Consider the following 21,357-nt stretch of genomic DNA (forward strand, 5'->3'; position numbering starts at 1 on the left):
TCTCCTGGAATCCCTGCACCTCATCTTGCTGGGGGGCGCTGCGCAGAGTCCGGCACATTCATCTGGATCTCTGGTGGAGCTGCTTCCTCTGGGCCGCATCTGGGAGAAGGCATGTAACTGGAAGAGGGCTCTCTCTTGGACCCCTCTACAATCAAGTTCAACCTGCTCTTTCCCAGGCTGAAGTTGTGTCAAGGACTTCCTCCATTGTGCTTCACCGTTAAATCCTTTTGACAGGACCATGAGTTTGGCCTTTTCGGCATTCCCAGTATTGAGTATTGTTCTAGGATTAGGCCCTGCCTGACTGGCTCCCTTGGGGTTCCGTCCTTGAGTGGGGTATCATTTCCTGGACTTGAGGTCTGTGACTTTTTTCCACTGAAGACTGCCACGGGTCCCAGTGACATTGGTTGGGTTTAGGTTAGTGAAATGGACCAATAGTTCCTTCGTGCTCTAGGGAGGGAGGTTGGCTTGGGTGTGCCCTCATTCGGTGCTAGGATGTCAGCCTTGCTGGGGCACTGGGGTGAGGGACCATCTGAGCTGTGTTGTTTTGGCTCTGTTGTGGCCTGTAGTCATCCCCCCAGAGGGGGTTGGGCCCCAAAGCCTAGTTGGGTTTCCTATGAGAGGGTCTCCATGGGTGTGACCCACTTCCTAGGGACTCATATATCTACCAATGTGGGACTCCATTATGTTATGTTTGTTGCCTCCTTGCCCCCTGGGGGCCTATGTTTTTTATGTATCCATTTGCAGCTATGTGTTCGGTGGTAGAGCCACCCACAACTGGTATCCTTTGAGCGTAGGATGCATTTCACCATAGGTGTGATACAGCTATGCCATTGTACATACTCTCTCTGTGTCTCTTTTTTTTTGTTGTCTTCTCTTTTCTGGTTAATGAGGATTTGAAGATATTGGGCAAGAGTCTCAGTCTTCGGATCAATGAATACTTGCTTAGTCTGGTCCATAGGGATCAAGTAGGTTTCGGCCCTGGGGGGCAGGCGGGTGATAATGTTCGTAAAGTAGTCCACCTTATACACCTTCTGCAACAGCAAAAAGTTCCAGGATTCTTCCTGTCTTTAGATATATACAAGGCTTTTGATTCCCTATCCTGGGAATACCTGCGGTTCATGCTGTCGCGCTGGAGCTTTGGGAATTCTATCCTTTCTTGGATTCAGTCCTTGTATTCTTCCCCTTCGACTTCGGTTAAGTATGCAGGGTATTTCTCAGATCCCTTTCCTATTTGGTGAGGGACGAGATAGGGATGCCCCCTGTCCCTGGCACTCTTTGTCCTGGCGCTTGAGCCACTAGCTTTGGCACTCCGGGCTGATTGTAATATATCAGGTGATGTGTCCCTTACGCAGGACAGGAATTTATGTTAAACCTTTTTGCGGATGATGCCCTCATGACTCTCACTAATCCATTAACGACGCTCCAAAACTTGCAACCAGTTCTTGCGAGTTTCTCCTTGATTTCAGGTTTCCGTATTCATTTAGATAAGACTATCGCTCTTAATATCACTTTGGCCTTGGATTTGGTTTTGCACCTACAGTCCCACTTCCCTTTAAATGGGCTTCCTCTTCGCTTGACTACGTGGGCATTCGCCTGACCCTCACTTATGGCTCTTTGTTTGCTGTGAATTATTATCCACTGCTTCGCTGTGTCCTCTCTTATGCACTCTGGCAATTCCCGCAGCTGTCCCGGATAGGATGGGTTAATTCAGTGAAAATGACTATCCTGCCTAAATTGTTGTATTATTTTCGCACCCCCCCAGTGCGGGTTCCTCCTCATTTCCTTTGGTTGATTGAGGCGAGGATTATGTCATTTATCTGAGTGAGAGACGCCCCAGAGTCTCCAGAAATACACTTTTTGTCCATAGACTTCAAGGAGGTTTTGGGGTGCCTAATGTAGCTAAGTATTACCACGCGAACCAGATTGCCCCATTGTCTGTTGCATGCTTCCTCTGATGTTCCTCTTTGGGTCCTTTTGGAACTACCTAACTGTGCCCCCATTGCGACATCAACACTTTTATGGTTCCCCCATGCTCTATGCCTGTTGACATTGAATCCAATTTTGCTTCAAGGCTTACAAGTGTGGGATTTGGTACACTACTCCAGTGGCCTGATGTCACCCTTTCTACCTTTGCTCCCAATTATCAATAATCCTCTTTTCCCGCCGGGGCTAGATCACCCAGGGGCATTCTCTTGGTGGGTGGCCAATGGTTTTTCACAGGTGCGACACTTTTTGACTTCTCGGTCCTCCCGAACCTGGAACTCTCTTTGGGAATCATGGGGTGTCCATCAGGCGCAATATTTTCATTACCTTCAACTGGCTAACTTCTCTTTGTGGCACTTCCGCCTTTCCATATCAGAAATCTGCGTTTGAACATTTTTGCCCACAGCGTCCGGGCACACTGGATCTTTTTTACCTACTCTATGAATCCTTGAATAGGCGCTCAACGCGTACTTCTCTATCATATGTCAGTGGGAGCGTGACTTGGGGGCGGTCGAGGATCTGGAGGACTGGAATAAGGCCTGGTCGTTTATAGCTAAATGTTCATTTATAAAGCCAATTTGGAGGTGGCATATAAAGTACTGTTTTGTTGGTATTGGGTCCCGGCTCTTATAGCCTTGGCGAACCCTGCCTATAGTGATCGCTGCTTTCAGGGTTGTGGCCATCATGGAGATGTGTTGCATATATGGTGGTCTTGCCTGAGACTGATTCATTTTTGGTCTCATGTATTTGGCCTTCTTTACACCTTGTTCCATCTCTCTATATGCCAGGAAGCTTGGTATGCTTTGCTTCCTTGTCCCACACCGGGTCTGTTGGCTCACCAGCAGAATTTGGTTTCCTATTGGTTCTTGTCAGCAACTAGAACAATTGCTCAGGCCTGGAAAAGTACATCTGTCCCTCTTCAGGGGATGCGGGACCATATGACCACTCTGATGCTCAATGAACAGATGTTGAGTATCCGTAATGACTACCAATGGAAATTTTTGAAAATATGGGAGCCGTGGTTGACATATGCTTTTCCCATGCTCCCCCTGGCTAGTCTTGGTGTATGATGCTGTTCGGTGGTGGCGTTCCCGGATCTCTGCTTCTGGTCTTTTCTTCTTCTTTCTCTACTCCTTTTTTTTCCTTTTTTATTTTTGTTTGATGTCTGTGAGGAGATAGATATTTGCCTATTGTTTGAGCTTCTGTTGGTGTTTATATCACTGTTTTTGTATTTTATGTGCCATTGATAGCCCCTGCGTGGACGCGACTTCTGCAATGTTGGTGTTATAACATTGTTCTCTTTATTTTTAATGTGCCATTGAGAGCCACTGCGTGGCCGTGTCTTTTGCTCAAGTCTTTCTTTGTTAAAATGTTTAAAAAGTTAATAAAAACCATTGAAATACAAAAAATAATAAAAAAATAAAATAACATAAATAAAAAAACTACTGACACCAGTGGCAGAACCACATGGATCACAACACTCGCACTTGAAACTGGGCCCTAATGTTCCACCACTGGCTCAAAGGGAAGGACCCCAGCGGGGGGCCCTTTATGGTTTCCTGAACCAGGGCCCTGAAGGTTCAATTTACACCTCTGGCTGTGAGTTCTCAGTGATGGAGTGAGTTTAGACATTTTCACACAGTGCTTAAACAATTCAGATTTCAAGCAGCTGTCAAAATGTGGGTAGAAACAGTGGAGCACATAAAGGGAGCATTTTCAAATCAGCTTATTACAACTAAGCTAGCCAGTCCCACACAGGTACATGTGGGTGCAATGTGACAGCATATACTGTAAGTATCTGGTGATGTCACGAGTGAAAAGTTGGTTTATAGGCATGTGTTTAGCCTTAACAAGTTATCCAATCAGAAGTCACACATCAACAATAGAATGACAAAATCATCCACAAATAATAAATACACTATCCAATAGTATGCTAATGGCCATGGGCAACCTTTTAACTTGTGTCACTCACCTGCTGTAGGCAAATGTTGTGTATTTGCCACAATGATCTGAGGGCAGACATTGTATACCAGGGTTCCTCCAGAGGTTGCTAGAAGTTCATTGAGCTGTAGCTGATTAATCTCCCTTTTTGATGGTGCCTGAATTATTACAGGATGAACACCACATGGTAGAGCCAGCTGCAGGAACCTAATGATCTTTTTAAGGTGCCTATAAAGGTGGCATTCTAGCTACCATTTTAATGGGGGAATTTTTCCGACTAGCCATGATTGTAAGGGTAATTTTTCCCACAGACCACCAATGAGTTGTTTTTAGCATGGCTTTTCTGAGACCTGACATTTTTTTCAAGGATTCCTCTGGGGTAAAAGTTGAGAAAGGATGTCTTAGTGAATACCATGCTCACTCACTTAGAATGTTTTTACCCAATCCCTCCTGAATTAGCCAGCAGAGTCTGGGAATCCTGGCTTTGGTTGATCTATTACTTAACCCCTAGGATATTAAAGATTTGAGTTATACTATGTTGGATCTACAATTTACCTGCACAAAACTTTTGTGCTGCTGACAAAAGGAATGTATTTTTTGTACATTATGACAGTTTTATGTCAATTCTTGACCTGGGTGAGCTTTGCGTATATATACAGTGCCTGGAAAAAGTATTCATACCCCTTGAAATTTTCCACATTTTGTCATGTCACAACCATAAACGTAAATGTATTTTATTGGTATTTTATGTGATAGACCAACACAAAGTGGCACATAATTGTGAAGTGGAAGGAACATGATAAATGGTTTTCACATTTTTTTAGAAATATATATCTGAAACGTGTGGTGTACATTTGTATTCAGCCCCCTTGGGTCAATACTTTGCAGAAACAATTTTCACTGCAAATACAGCTGCAACTCTATGGGCATGTCTCTACCAGCTTTTAACATCTAGAGTGAAATTTTTGCCCATTCTTCTTTGCAACATAGCTCAAGCTCTGTCACATTAGATGGAGAGCATCTGTAAACAGCAATTTTCAAGTCTGCCCACAGATTCTCAATTGGATTTAGGTCTGGACGTTGACTGGGCCATTCTAACACATGAATATGATTTCATCTAAACCATTCCAGTGTAGTTCTGGCTTCATAAGGCCTGATGAAGGAGCATGTTCCGAATGCATGCCACAGCTACTGCTGCTCTACCTGGAGCTCACATCACTCCCACCTGCCCTGAGGATCCACACCGACTAGGAAGTATTGGGAACCACCAGCACAGCCAGTGCTTTAGAGACTTCCCTGCAGCGGGACCAGCCAAGAGTTGCACAGTGGTTGACACCAGTTTGACAAGCGCTCATTTGACTACTACTATTGTGAGTTGCCAATTTTGTGGAATAAATGATTTTGCTTATATTGCTGCACTTTATAAGATAAGATTTCCAGTTGTGGCAGATTTATGTGGATCCAATAGAGCTAATCTCCACCCAATCACAAGATCTGATGGGTGTGATGTAGGTCTGCTATAGTGTGTAATTATTCTTCAGTGGACACTCTCTTAATGCCAATAATTCTAACTACAACTATATTTCCAGATGACAAGGCTTTACAAACTGACAACAAATATTTTATTGAATAGAATTGAGTTACAAATTGCTAGACACCAAATATGATATTAATCATATGTATGTCTTCCTTAGGATGTGTAATATGTACAATCAACCTACTACCCTTTGTAATATAGATGAATTTCAAGTCTAACTGATTGATTTTTTTTTTATTTTGCTGAATCATAGTATTTTGTGACGGTATCTCTGTTACATCCAGAAGTATGGAATATGAACTAAAGTCAGTAGTTAAATCCTGGACCAGAATGTGTATTTACTTACAGTTGGTTATTTATAACAGGGCTGCATTAAAGAGTATGTTACCCAACATTTTTTATTTATGATATAAGCCTGTTTACCATGTACTTTTGATAAAAAGTATCCTGTTCTCTTTGCATTTTTTCATTTGTGTGAAATAGCTGATGATCCTGCCAGTCTTCCTGCTTTCCTATTTTCAAGCTGACCGTGCTATGCATGGGATCTCATCCATCCAAATGTGCTCAGTTTGCTGAGAACACAGCCTGCCTGCCCTCTAATTGTCAGGACATGTGCTGACTCACCCCCTTGCACAGCTCTTCTCTGGGAAGAGCAGTGTACTGCTGTTTTTCTGCCTCCTGCTGACACACCTCCACCTCTCCAAACTGTTTATACAGCTGGGAACAGAGATCATGTGTTCACTTAATACAAAGAAAAAAAGGAATTTATACACACAAAATGTTTTGCCTTGCATTTCTGTTTAAAACTGAATGGGTTGTTTCACAAGGTAAGGGTTCACATATACTTTAAGGCTCTGCTAAGTACTGTTTATGCTATTACCAGAGATTTGAGAATTGTCTAACTTTCTCTGCTTTGTGTTAATGTGTCAATATCACCACACCCAGTGCTTCAGAATGACAGATCACATTCAAAACCGTTTTTCTCAAGTCCAGTGACATGATTTCAGGGCCAGGCCATTGCACATTGTTATGCATGACTTCATGTCCTTTGAGGGGTACACTTAGCGTTTTTACATTGCTATGCCTTTTTGTTATTTCTTATCACTGTATTACAGCACAGTTAAACTATATGTCGACTCATAATTTATTTGCAAAATATATTTATTTGTACAGCTTGTGCCATACTGATATCAGGTAACTGTCTGACTTGCTTTTAGTAAATGCAAGATCCATATTTACATTCATTTTGTACTTATAACCTATAAAACACATCACCTATACTGCAAACAACTGCAAGCCAATGTTTTCAATACAAGTGCAGTCAATACTGAGTGCTTGATGTAAGTTCGAGATCAGATATAAAGCCTTCCAGGTAAATTGTCATTGATAAGGTTTCCTTAAATGAATAAATGGCTGAGTAAATAGCCTAATACTGACATTTGCAAAAGCTGAGGCTAATCATGCAAAATGGAACAGAGTGTGAAAATGTCATCTTATGTTACATGTTCACTTGATCCCTTTAAATAATTTGTGATAATAACTGGTAAGTAGAAATGCATAGATAAGCCTATTTAATAGTAGATTAAAATGCCTTTATCATAGCTAAAATGACACTGATACTGCATAGATGAATTTTAACTTTGCAAAAGCATATCATTATGTTTGGGGAAAAAATAAGGTCAGACTTTTGCAATTTCTTGAAGAAAAGATCCATATAATTTTGTTCCTTCAATGTAGTTGTACCTGAAAAGAAATACATATATTTAATGGCAATGGCACTGCTTGTAACTTGTAAGTAGTGATGAATATTCTTTTTAAGTTTTCATTTATATTGTTTTTGATTTGTCATGATCCTTTATGAATTTTGTATTTTACAGTATGTAAATAACGGTTTGTAAAAAAAAAAACTTGTTTCTATTAAAAAAAGACTGTATTTCAAAGAAAACCTGTCATGAGTGGGCTTTTGCAGAAATTTATTTATTTATTATAGGTACTTATATAGCGTCCTCAATTTACGCAGTGCTGTACATATATATTGTACAGTCACATCAGTCCCTAACCCTCAAGGGGCGTACAATCTCAGATCCCTAACTAACATTCATGCATACACATACTAGGGCCAATTTAGACAGGAGCCAATTCACCTACCAACATGTCTTTGGAGTGTGGGAGGAAACCGGAGTACCTGGAGGAAACCCACGCAGGCACAGGGAGAACATGCAAACTCCAGGCAGGTAGTGTCCTGATTGGAATTTAAACCGATGACCTTAGTACTGCCAGGCGGAAGTGCTAAACATTTAGCCAATGTAATCATAATATTCAAATTTAATTATTGTAACTGTGGAAGCATACTCATTACTTTACATTTCTACCCTTAATTAGCTTTACCTACTAAACCTGACACTTTTTGGAGTGATTGGAACAAATGCTGACTGTCACCTGCCTATGATCATAGGGTGCACACCCAAAAGATTTCCTTGATTCAGTATGTTCACATTGTAAAGTAAAAGTTTAATTATTTCTTGAATGATGTAAAGCTATGAGCACTTCAATCACCCAGTCATATGTAAGCAAAAATCAATTTTTTCCCTTATGATTGAGTATTTAATGGAATCACAGCTTTACTTTATATACTAAACTGAGTGGGCATATACACTGCTCAAAAAAAACTGAACACTTTTTAATCAGAGTATAGCATCTACTCAGTTAAACTCCTGGGATATTGATCTGGTCAGTTAAGTAGCAGAGGGGGTTGTTAATCAGTTTCAGCTGCTTTGGTGTTAATGAAATTAACAACAGGTGCACTAGATGGGCAACAATGAGACGATCCCCAAAACAGGAATGGTTTTACAGGTGGAGGCCACTGACCTTTTTTCCCTACTCATCTTTTCTGACTGTTTTTCACTAGTTTTGCATTTGGCTAGGGTCAGTGTCACTTCTGGTAGCACAAAGCGACACCTGGACCCTACAGAGGTTGCACAGGCAGTCCAACTCCTCCAGGATTGGTACAGCAATACGTGCCATTGCCAGAAGGTTTGCTGTGTTTCCCAGCACAGTCTCAAGAGCATGGAGGAGATTTCAGGAGACATACAGTTACTCTAGGAGAGCTGGAGAGGGCCGTAGAAGGTCCTTAACCCATCAGCAGGACCGATATATGCTCTTTTGTGCAAGGAGGAACATGATGAGCACTGCCAGAGCCCTACAAAATGACCTCCAGCAGGCCACTGGTGTGAATGTCTCTGACCAAACAATCAGAAACAGACTTTTTGAGGGTGGCCTGAGGGCCCGACATCCTCTAGTGGGCACTGTGCTTACTGCCCGGCACCATAGAGCTCGATTGGCATTTGCCATTGAACACCAGAATTGGCAGGTCCGTAACTAGCGTCCTGTGCTTTTCACAGATGAGAGCAGGTTCATCCTGAGCACATGTGACAGATGTGAAAGGGTCTGGAGAAGCCATGGAGAACATTATGCTGCCTGTAACATCATTCCGCATGACCGTTTTGGTGGTGAGTCAATGATGGTCTGAGGAGGCATATCCATGGAGGGACGCACAGACCTCTACAGGCTAGACAATGGCACCCTGACTGCCATTAGGTATCGGGATGAAATCCTTGGACCCATTGTCAGACCCTACACTGGTGCAACGGGTCCAGGGTTCTTCCTGGTGAACAACAATGCTCGCCTCATGTGGCAAAAGTATGCAGGCAGTTCCTGGAGGATGAAGGAATTGATACCATTGAATGGCCTCCACACTCGCCTGACCTAACTCCAATAGAACACCTCTGGGATATCATGTTTTGGTCCATTCGACGCCGCCAGGTTGCACCCCAGGCTGTCCAGGAGCTCAGTGATGCCCTGGTCCAGATCTGGGAGGAAACACCCCAGGACACCATCCGTCATCTCATTAGGAGCATGCCCCGACATTGTCAGTTATATATACAAACATGTGGGGGCCATACAAACTACTGAGTACCATTCTGAGTTGCTGCAATGAAATCTCAGCAAAATGGACTAGCCTGCTGCATCATTTTTTCACTTTGATTTTCGGAGTGTCTTTGAATTCTGTCCTCTGTAAGTTGATCATTTTCATTTCCATCAAACAATGGGGAATCCTTACGTTCCTAACACATTTCCCAGTCCATATCAGTATAGATATCCAGCATGATGTTTTACCCCATTGAGATCTGATGTGTTTTCAAAGTGTTCCTTATTTTTTTTGAGCAGTGTATATTGCAGCTTACCAATCATTAGATGTGGTGGTTGCATTAGTTTTTCTTTTTTAGGATTTGTTCCCTCTTTTTTTCACCTGGTGATCTGGTCAGTAACACATCTCCTGTATTAGACTGACCCTACTCTGGATGAAGGACACAGGGGCACCTTTGAACAGCAGCATTGTTAATCTAAGGGGAGAGGAGTGTTAGATGTACTAGCAGATATAGATCCACTAATACATTTAGATCCACTAATACAGGGGTGGGCAACTGTGGCCCTCCAGCTGTTGTAGAACTACAAGTCCCATGAGGCATTGCAAAACTGACAGTTACAAGCATGACTTCCAAAGGCAGAGGCATGATGGGACTTGTAGTTCACCAACAGCTGGAGGGCCACAGTTGCCCACCCCTGCACTAATAGATTGAAGCTGAACTCCAGCTCACACTTTATAAGCAGTTACAGCACAGTTTTTTTTCCTCTTGGCACAGGTTTTACATAAATAAATGAAAGCTGGTCATTGAAAGCAACCCTGCCAGTGTTAAATGGCTTGTATCATCTCTGTAACTGATACATTCTGCTGGAGCGCTTGTTCTTTTCAAAAACAGCAGACTTATTGGCTGGATCACCAGATGAAAACAGAAGAAAGAAAGCCAAAAAAAGAAACTGAATGCTGCCATCATATATAAGAAAGGGCAAGCTGTGATATACAGTATGGTTGCTTTTAGGTTTAATACCACTTTAAACCTAGCTCAAGTCAGAGAAATACCAACTTACTTGCTTATCTTCTCGTTCTGTCCATGTGGAGCATCATCTGGCCCTCCAATTCCAAGTAACATGACAGGTTTTCCTAAAATTTCCTCTAACCTTTTGGCTATTGGAATTGTTCCTCCAGCACGGATCATATCTGCATCAATGTTGAACACTAGAGGGCAGGCAGAGATAAAAAAATACAAATATTGAACAGAGCATTATTCTATTTAGTTCTATTATCCTTAATTTTTAGATGGTGTTTGCATGACTACAAACATATTTAGTCGGATCACCAAACATGTTGTTTCTCAAATAGCCATTTAATCCTTTACTTTATTAAACTGAGGGACTGGCTCTTCAGGTTGTGATGTAACGTATTGTAAAGGTGTACAATTTATTGCTAAAAAGACATACAAATATCTTCTGCATAACTGCTGCTAGTAGTTTTTAGTTCCAATTTAAAGGATTTGCTTCCTAAAAGTGATATATACTGTACATTTTTGGTGGATGCTGGGGATTAAAGCACTTGAAAATGTTTTGTAACTCATGGAATATTCATCAAAACTGGCGCAGACTTAAAGTGTTACTAAACCCACAACAGTAAAATCAGTCTGTATATGCAGTAAAGCATGCTTGTTATACTCATTGTGGAACCTAAGGGGTTAATCCTCTGCATTTTGTAAAAATAATGTTTGATCTTGACTTCTGTGATTCTCCCCTTCTTCCAGTATCTACTAAATATCTCCTGATAGAACAGAGGCTCTGGGGTACGCTGCACATGCTCAGTTTGCTGTGTATTGCTAGAGAGTTTTTTTGTTTGTTTTTTCTTGGGAGAGTGCATGTGATCAGCACAGGGCCAATCAGCACTATCCAGGCAGAGGTCAGGGGTTCTGCATTCTCCTACCGGAGAATAAAAACTCTGCCTACAAAGCTGTAACCAGTGCTCTGCTGGACACTGATAGAAGTCACAAGATTGCTCTAATATCTAATGAGAAAAGGTATTTAGCAGTTTACATTTACTATAACAATTGCATTTCCATGTTCTGTGTGCTGTGGGCGACCAGATATAGTAAATGCAGGGTCCTGGGTTTGTTAAGCCTTTATTTGTCCACTTGCTCTTCTTACTGCCACCATCTTCTATGTTTCTATTGGCGTCCAGGGGGCGTAGATAGCAATGGGTATAGCTGTTGACTTAATCAAAAGTCAGAATTTAAATATCAGTTTGGTCTTCACTGCACATTTTAGAATTTTGAGGGTTTGAGTAAATTATAAGGGTATCACTATGTTTACCAGCTTTTGTTGCGTGTTGGGTATTTATTGTAATTTTCTGTAAATTTTAATGTAAACCTCAGTATAGATTCAAGTAAAGTTCCTAAAGATTTGGATATATATTTTGAATGTTTTGGTGGGATTGGCTCTTTTTATTCTTTTGTATATGTATTCCATTTTAGAAGCCATCTCAAAGTTTGCCAATGTACATATTTATTGTAATGTATATTTTTTTGACTAAAATGTTCCATTTGCATCTCTTGTACCTTTTTTGACTGCTTTCTGGGCAGCCACATATAGAGGGGCATTCATATTGGCTAGCCAGGGCTGTGCTCCAATAACCATGGTTAATTTCATTTTATTTGGACTCTTACGTTCAGAGAATTTACTTTCCAAGTAATCTGCTACCTAATAAAAAAAACAGAAAAAATGTCACTACTTACATATTTGCATCATTGGTGAAAGTTCTAAGACAAGACAAGCTGCCATTTTCAGAGTTTGCAACCTCATTCAAGGCCCTGGACACTAAACCTATTCATCTTCTTTCAGAGTGAAATCATGATCTTTGAACTAATATGTAAGCCAGGAGTGCAGCAACCATGTGAAGCTTCTCCCACAGGTATTTTTTTATTTAATGACAAACTGCCTCTAACTTTGCAGGGTGAGCCTTAAAAATAATTCCAGGTATGGAAAGTTTTACATAGTTACATTGGTCTAGCTTAGAATCCCCCTGAAAGCTGGAAATCACTGACTGTAGTAGGCACCACTACTCCAGTGATCTCCACTAGCTACCAGGTCCTGTGCCGACCAGTTGCCCTGCTGCATTGTGAACACAGTTTGGCACTGGCGCCATTCAGAAAATACTTTGCATTTTTTCAGTGAATGCAAAACATTCTCTGATTGGATAAGGTGAAGAGCCTGACATCACTGCCCGACTCTACACCTCATTCAACTAGAGAATGCTTTTTACTCATTGAGAAAATGCAAGGCAATCTCTGAATGGTGCCTATGCCAAGCAGGTGATCTCCAGTGTTCAAAACACAGCAGGGCAGCTTGCTGGTACAGAACCCAGAAGCTAGAGGCGATAACTGTAGTAGTAGTGTCCACTGCAGTGATTTCCAGCTTCTAGAGGGATCCCACAGGTATGATATTGTATTTGCATAGTTACATTGGTCCACACTGGACCAATGTAACTACTGTATCTAAAAATATCCATACCTGAAATTCTTCTTTAATGGGAATGTATTTTAGTTTTGTAGTTTTTTTTTTTTTTTTTAAATAGACAAACCTAAAAAATGATAAATTCAACCAAAGTTTTTAAGTAAATTTGAAGTATCGCTTATGAAAATTTTATATTCTTATTTTCAGTCAGCAGGTGGAGCTCTTGCCTTCTATTCATGTTTTCCAAGTGATCCTTATCTGCTTTCTTGAAAGAAGACAGTTGCTTACACAGCTCAATAGCTCAAGATCCAGTTTCAATGCACAAGTAAATGAGTCAGAGGAGTGATTCATCCCCTTCTTTTCCTGTCATGCCTCTTAAAAAGCCATAACACCAGTGATTTTGTAGCAAAATAACTCTACTTAATATTTTTTTATTTCTAGGGAGAGATAAAGTTCAGTCAATGTAGTTTACGTTGCAGTGATTTCAATGATTTTGTAGGTAAGTCATTGAACAGGCCAAATGCAACTCTGCCACCATTTAACAAAAATATTTTTTTACGTTTTGAAAAGATTTACCTGCAAAAAAAAAAAGTTACTTTTCATCCATCCTGCTACCCTTGCCACCTATCTCTTTACAGTCTACAAGGCCTATACTGGCTAATGTATCAAACACATTACCAGGAATGTTGGATCCCTCCTCCCAGTCTATGCTCTGCTGTTGCTCTTGACGGCGTCCACATCATTGCAGGACACAATAGAGATAAGAGACCAGTTGAGGGAACTGCAGATCACAGTAGAGGATCAGGCATCCAACACACCCAAAGATGCAGTGTAATGCTTGAAAACTGTGGAGTTATTTTAAAGTAGAACTATATTTGGGAAAATATTTTCCTAGCTTTGTCTATCTAATGGGTATTAATTAGCGAGGGTTCATGTGAAAAAGCACATCAGTTAAAAAAATGCATTTTGTATATAATTCTGATTTGAAGCAGAGCATTTTCTCACATGTTACAATGCGTAGGCACATTTGGCAGTTCTAGCCTCAGAGTAAGCTATTAGGAGTTTCAGAAGCATACTCAGACCACTCCTGCCTCAACTGGATTACATTGATGGAGTCATTAGGATAGCAGGATATAAATTGGGAGTAACTGTTCTACAGAATCACTATGCAAAGGGCCTGTGGGAAAGAGAATGCCTATAGTAAGGGCTTTGTTTGTAAAGTTTTCTCCAAGGATTAGAATATTTTTCCAATTCCATTCCTAAAGTCCAATTAGAACAATGAGAGAACACTATGGGAATCATGTGTGACATTGTTGATATATAGACCCCTAAAGCCTCTTGCACACAGGAGTAAAAAATGCAGAGTTGTTTACTGATCTGCAATGAGATGCATTGTTGTCTATGGGACAATCCACGCAGCTGAGTAAAAAATCAGTAATGCAGTGTTGAGTACAGAGCTGTGAATCAAAAATAGAAACATTTACATTTGAGTGCAGTAATGTAAGCGCATATGTGTTTACTCCTCTATAAGTAGAGAGGGAGAGGAGGAGGGAGAAAGAGAGAGGGAGAGATATTGAGAGAGAGGAGGAGAAATGGAGAAAGAGAGGGGGGAGAGAGGAGAGGGAGAGAGAGAGGGGGCAGAGAGAGGGAGAGAGAGATGAGGGGGAGAGAGAGGAGGAGAAAGGGAGAAAGAGAGGGGGGAGAGGTGAGAGAGAAAGGAGAAGAAAGAGGGAGAGGGGATAGAGAGGGAGGAGGAGAAGGAGAGAGGGGGGGAGGAGAAAGAGAGAGAGGAGAGAAGGAGGAAGGGAGAAAGAGGGGGGGGGAAGAGAGAGAAGAGAAAGAGAGAGGAGAGATACATTTCCAAGGCAATTCTCCATTACACTTTCTAGGAAGCCAGCACAAAAAGCTGGGACAATGCACACAGCTGAGTAAAAATCAGTAATACAGTGTTAAGTACAGAGCTGTGAAACAAAAATAGAAAAATTTACATTTGAGTGCAGTAATTTAAGCGCATATGTGTGTTTACTTGTCTATGAATAGGGAGAGGGAGAGGAGAGAGAGGAGGAGAAGAATGCTAGAGAGAGAGGAGGAGAGGGGAGAAAGAGAGGAGAGAGGGGAGAAAGAGAGGGGAGGGTGGAGAGAGAGAGGAGAAGAAGGGAGAGGGGAGAGAGAGGAGAAAAAGGGAGAGGGGAGAGAGAGGAGTAGAAAGAGGGAGAGGGGAGAGAGAGAGGGGGAAAGAGGGAGAGGGGAGAGAGAGAGGGGGAAAGGAGGAGAAAGAGGAGAGAGAGAGAAGAGAAAGAGAGAGGAGAGATTTCCAAGGCAATTCTCCTCCATTACACTTTCTAGGCAGTCAGCACAAAAAGCTGCGACAATGCACACAGCTGAGTAAAAATCAGTAATACATTGTTGAGTACAGAGCTGTAAAACAAATAGAAAAATTTACATTCGAGTGCAGTAATTTAAGCGCATACGTGTGTTTACTGGTCTATAAGTAGAGAGACAGAAAGAGAGGAGGAGAGAGAGAGAGAGAGAGAGAGAGAGGGGAGAGGTATACATTTCCAAAGCAATTCTCCATTACACTTTCTAGGCAGTCAGTGCAAAAAGCTGGACTATTATAACATATACATAATTTTCCAGGGCCTATGTAATTTTTTCATTATATCACTGTATATACAATTACCATGGATTGTAAGAAGTTTAAGGCATATTTTTATTAATATTGCGCTCAGAAATCAACTTTTTTAGAGTAACTTAATTTCATCTGAAACTAATTTCTGAACATTTGAAATAGATCTGATAGAGCCTATTTTTGCTTTTTTCATTGCAGGCAAATAAATCTTAAGTCTAAGTAACACAGATAATATGACATGGTTTATTTTAGGAATATTATGTCTCCTAACATTATTGCTGGCATACCTGTTTTTCTACAACAGATGGATTCATATTGGGAACTTGACGAATGGAGAATTTGGCTATAACTTTTGCAGGAATTACAGTTTTTGTTCCTGATCCAGAGAAAGCTCCTTCAATGCCATGGATTGATAAAGAAGGATATCGCCATCTGTACATGAGTATTTCCTCCTGCAAACCCAATATGACAAACAAATAAATAGCAAAATTGAACAATATTAACTTCTAATTGAATGCTTATAGCTGTGCAGTATGGGCAGAGTGACATAATAAGCATTTCTGTTAAGGAGAAACTCTACTGTACATATTCCTTAACTACCAAAGGTGTTATACTATGATAAACCTTTCCTCTGCCCCCTAAATTATTGCATTTGTTATTTATAAGCCCAAATAAAAAATGTAGTGGTGAAAAAAGTACTTGTTGGTTTAAGGGATAAGTTCAGCTTTTAGACAAAAATAATAAATGCAAATTTTTTTGCAGGTAAAAAAATGTGCATTAATTATTTTTGTCTACAGAAATCTGGAAAGTATTGTGCCATGTCATACAGTTATCCTGCAAACTTGTCAGAATATCTGCTTCCCGTATTGGATGTACAAGAAACAGATATTCTGACAGGAAGCTTCAATGAACTACCATGGTGATCCACAGCGCCGTGGTAGTTCATTGAAAACTACAAGCCGACAGCCGCTAGGGCTGTCGGGACTTTCAGCTCATTAGTTTACGGAAGTCTGTAAATGCATGATGTGGCTGTGTGGGCGGAGCTATTTTCAAATTTGACAGATAGTACGGGGCGGGGGGGGGGACTTCTGCCTGTACTATCAATCAGAGGGAGAGGGGGTGCGGCTATTTGAATATGTTACATGTTCCACCCTAAAAACAGGTGGAACACGTAACATGTTCCCAAAGGTGGACTTATCCTTTAACCTCCCTGCTACATTCCTGAGTGTAGCTCGGGGTAGAGTTTCAGTACCAAAAGCGGTATCCCCGAGCTACACTCAGGCTTACCATGCGGTGTTGCTCAGTGATTCCCTGCAGCGCTTACCTTGTCCTTCGCTCCCGCGATGTCCCTCCTGCAGCATCCCCGGCCATCTCCTCCGGCCGATGCCGGCATCCGGATGCGTGTTCCGGTCCCTGTCATTTTTTTGTAAACGAATATTACATAGCAAAACATTGCTGTTTCAAAGCATTTTACATACATCTTGTCCCTAGTGCTTTGTCCTGTGCCCTGCCTGCATTTTGACTGTTCTTTCTGCCTGGAAACTTAGAAAAGTCCATGGTGTCCAAAAAGCGTCCATTTAGGTCAAAAGCGGTTTTAGACCGGCTAGAGAACAGCAATAGTAAATCAGAACCACTTGCACAATTGAGTGATAATGATTCGTGGGGAAATTCAGCATCAGACACTGAAAACGATTTTGCAGCTTTGCTCAGCGATGTGCAAACTTGGCGCTATATTTCAAATTTCAGTGTTTTTGGTTTGATTATATTATTGAATTAAATTAATTATTATATTATTATTTTTTATGATTATTTATTAAATTATAATTTATGATTTCGTGTTTCAAGTTTTATCATACCCGAGATGTTTACTAGACTCTTGTTCGGACAGATTTCAGTGAGTTATTCCTAAAAATTACAGGCCTACAATATAAAAACTACATATTTCCATGCAAAATAATAGTACCGCTTTCAGCACCAAAAATCTGAAATAATCATACCGCCAGGGAGGTTAAAGCAAGTAATAATGAGGTCAGCTGCAGATTAGATGCACCTGCAATGGATTCTGATTGATCGGAGAAGTGTCTCAGTCTGATTCAATTGACACAAGCTTCAAGCCTGTACACAACAGCCCTAAAAAGGCATGCTGCAACATAAAGCATGTAGGTAGAATATGACTCCAGTTTTGCAGATCTATAAAAATTTTTTTGGGAAAAATAATTTGTTAAAGGATAAGTTCACCTTTGGGAACATTTTATATGTGCCACCCGTTTTTATGGTGGGACACTGTCAGGAATGGACTCGCCAATGGTGGTGGGACTCACCTGCCTTGTGGGCTGCAGTACCAAGGCTGGTGCTCTCAGCAGCCAGAATCTCACTCCTGTAATCAGACCATCACCTGAGGCTGATTGCAGGAGGTGTATTTAAGCAGGACCAGGCCTGTGAACAGTGCCTTAGTGTATGTTTCCCATGAGCCCCGTACCTGCATCCTGTCTGCTTCCTGCCTGATCCTGCTTTGATCCTGACTCTGAACCTGACTCTGAACAAACTCCGCCTGTCCTGACCTCGGCTATTCCTGACCACTCTTCCGCTCGCTCCTGGTACCCTGTTTGCCCGTTATCTACCAACCCGGCCCGCCTGACTACGTTGTGCTCCATATATATATATATATATATATATATATATCAGTTTAGGTTTGGGTTTGTTTCACCTTGTTGTATGTATTTGTGTTAGTTTTGGGTTTGGTTTGTTGCACTGCGTTTATGTTTGTGTTGTCCTTAATAAATTATCTTGTTTATACGCTATACCTGAAGTCTGTGTTTCCCTGTGTCGGTCCACACATGCAGTAAAGCATGCTTGTTATATTCACTGTGGAACCTAAGGGGTTAATCCTCTGCATTGTGTAAAAAAGGAGGTTTGATCCTTTCTTCTCTGCCCCTCCTCTTGTTGAAACGACCACCTGATACAGACTGAATCCATAGTCACATGCATATGCTCAGCTTGATGTGTATTGCTAGAGAGGTTTTTTTTTTTTTCTCTTGGGAGGGTGCATGTGATCAACACAGGGCCAATTGGCACTGTCCAGACAGAGGTCAGAGGTTTCACATCCTCCTAGAGCAGAAAGAAAACTCCTCCTACAACCTTTAATCAGTGCTCTGCTGAACTCTGATAGAAGTCACAAGACTGCTCTAACTGCTGATGAGAAACGGTATTTAGCAGTTTATTTTTACTAAAATAATTGCATTTCCATGTTGTGTTTACTGTGGTATACCAGATATAGTGAATGCAGGGTCCTGGGTTTAGGAACACTTTAAACTTCAGTTCTTAGTAGTCACCATGCCTATAAGAGGTGCACTTGCCTTTGTTTCATGAAGAAACTGTTTCGCTCCTGTATCAGCTTTCAGATCATCAAGGTTGAATTCAAGGTTCTTGTATAATTCTTTTTCTTGTTCCGTGAGAGGTAAGACATCGTTATAAATACCCGGAATCAGGATTTTACCTTCAACATCCACAAGCTGACCTACAAAAATTGATGGATAAGCTTAGAATGCAGAGTAAGGGCCAATTTAGCACAGCTGTAAAATGGAGATCAACGGAAAGGACATCTAAAAAACATTAATTTCCTGCAGGCCAACCCCTCTGGAATTTCCCCCTGCTCTGGGGCTTTTGAAGGAAGGCCTTGGAGGCAGTGGGTGGATCTGAGGAGTTGCTGGCGGCACGCTTGAGGGGCCCTAGCCAATCCCCAACAAGAGGGTGGCAAGAGGCTGGACACCTTTAAAAAGTGTTGAAGCCTGCTCAGAGACAGGAGCGGAGAGAGGAGGGAAGAGAGTGGAGAGTTGGAGGATGAGTTCAGGTGGAAGATGTGAGTCTGAGAGCAAGAGGCTATGGGGAGGCCCAGTGGGATGGGGCCTACCTGCAGGCCTGGAGCTTGAATGGAGGAAAACTTGGAACTCACTGGCCCCCTGAGTGAGGACAACCTGTATATCAGGGAAGGGGCAGCTCAGATGGTCTGGTAGCAGAAGCCAACTCAGGAGTAGTACAGGATCTCCCCTGGGCAGATAAGAGAAGGAGCACTCTGGTGGGAAACCAGATTAGCCCCCCAGCTAGTGACTGTTCACCTATTTAAAGGGACAGGAGCTGGATCCCCTGCTCAGGATAACCTCCAGTTTGCTGGATGAAGAGGATAATTTCATCTATGGTCTTGGGTGGTACATTGTGGAGACACTGGTTAGCTCTCCAACAGAGACTGTGCTGCAAAAGAGAAATTTGTAAATAGTTCTACGGAGTTTGTCCTCAGTTATCAGTACACTTAGGCATCCTGTATACCCCTAACCTTATCCCAGTTCAAAATCCCATAAATAACAAAACAAAAGCTCAAGGACTGAGAACTCTGGATGCAAGCTTGTGCAGAGAATGTAGATTGCCTGGCTATGCAGGACTATAGGGGGACCCAAATCATCAGCAACCCCGAAGGGGGTAGTGCTACATAAGGATGCACTGCTCTGTTTGACTGGTTTACATGATATCCCAGGGGTGTTCAGAGTTTATCTATTTACTTATACAGGGATTTATAAAAGTTGAACTGCAGGCAGATATATAAGGATCACATTAATGCAGCTCTTTATTTAGTAATGCATCAATACATGTATTCTTTTAATAACAAGCAGTACATGTACGTAAATTTGACTTGGCAAAAGCCTCATGCAGCCCTGCATAGCAGAGCTCAGACTAGGACAGGGAGAAACAGTACAGAGGACTAATCAATCATGCTACAGTGGTCATGTGATAACAAACAACATGCTGATAGGAGGAGAGATCAGAATGAGAGATGAGCTAATAAGTGTGCTGCTTCTCTATTAAATCAAATCATTCCAATCAAAGTCTGCGAAAGGGACAAAACCTCGCCTGACCTAACTCCAATAGAACACTTCTGGGATATCATGTTTCGGTCCATCTGACGCCGCCAATTTGCACCTCAGACTGTCCAGGAGCTCAGTGATGCCCTGGTCCAGATCTGGGAGGAAATACCCCAGGACAATATCCGTCATCTCATTAGGAGCATGCTCCAACGTTGTCAGGCATGCATACATGCACATGGGGACCATACAAACTACCATTTTGGGTTGCTGGAATGAAATTTCAGCAAAATGGACTAGCTTGCTGCTACAGTTTTTCACTTTGATTTTCAGGGGGGTCTTTGAATTCAGTCCTCTGTTGGTTGATAATTGTCATTTTCATCAAACAATGGGGCATCTTTACCTTCCTAACACATTACCCAGTGCATATCAGTATAGATATCTAGCATGATGTTTTTCCCCATTGAGATCTGATGTGTTTTCTTAGTGTTACTTTAATTTTTTGGGCAGTGTATGTGTCTCATTTGTGTATTTAGCTATTTGCCTAGAATTCGGCTATAAACAAGTATACACAAGCACAGATGCAGATGTTTGCAAGGACCTGCATTCTGTATAATCAAATCTGATTTCCAATGCATTCTATATGTGTAACAGCCTGTTTTTACAATGCAACAAAATTAAGATTGTAGACATTGAAATTTGTGTCTCACAATGAACCTCTGCCACTACCATACTAGAAGAAAGTTTCAAAAACTGAACTTTTAGCCAGTGTGTGAAGGGACTTAAAACAGGGAAGGGTTAGGACCTCTCTCAACTATAACATCTAAAAAGAGATTATATATTTTCTCCATTTATTTATTTATTTCAGGTACTTATATAGCGCTGTCAATTTACGCAGCGCTTCACATATATATTGTACATTCCCATCAGTCCCTAACCCTCATGGAATTTACAATCTAAGGTCCCTAATTTACATTCATACATACTAGGGACAATTTAGACAGGAGCCAATTAACCTA

At 41.4% G+C, this 21,357-nt stretch overlaps 1 protein-coding gene across 2 annotated transcripts in view; it reads right to left on the reverse strand.

The window, feature by feature from the left end:
* Window positions 1–6,604: 6,604 nt before the first annotated feature.
* The window catches only part of LOC149458485 (beta-Ala-His dipeptidase-like), a 32,066-nt gene continuing 17,313 nt past the window's right edge, over window positions 6,605–21,357 (reverse strand). Inside the window, exons 8-12 of one of the 2 annotated variants that reach the window (XM_089682373.1) lie at window positions 18,842–19,002; window positions 15,773–15,937; window positions 11,962–12,103; window positions 10,451–10,598; window positions 6,605–7,204 (exon numbers count right to left, since the gene is read on the reverse strand). In XM_089682373.1, coding sequence (XP_089538499.1) covers window positions 7,141–7,204; window positions 10,451–10,598; window positions 11,962–12,103; window positions 15,773–15,937; window positions 18,842–19,002 — 680 coding nt within the window. In that variant the 3' untranslated portion in view covers window positions 6,605–7,140. Of the gene's footprint in view, window positions 7,205–10,450; window positions 10,601–11,961; window positions 12,104–15,772; window positions 15,938–18,841; window positions 19,003–21,357 lie in introns of those variants that run through there. The other variant, XM_089682374.1, reaches the window with a different exon arrangement.

The sequence above is a fragment of the Staurois parvus genome, unplaced genomic scaffold, assembly GCF_062004578.1.
Source record: "Staurois parvus isolate SC_StPar_1 unplaced genomic scaffold, SC_StPar_1.0 ptg000287l, whole genome shotgun sequence".
Lineage (NCBI taxonomy): Eukaryota > Metazoa > Chordata > Amphibia > Anura > Ranidae > Staurois > Staurois parvus.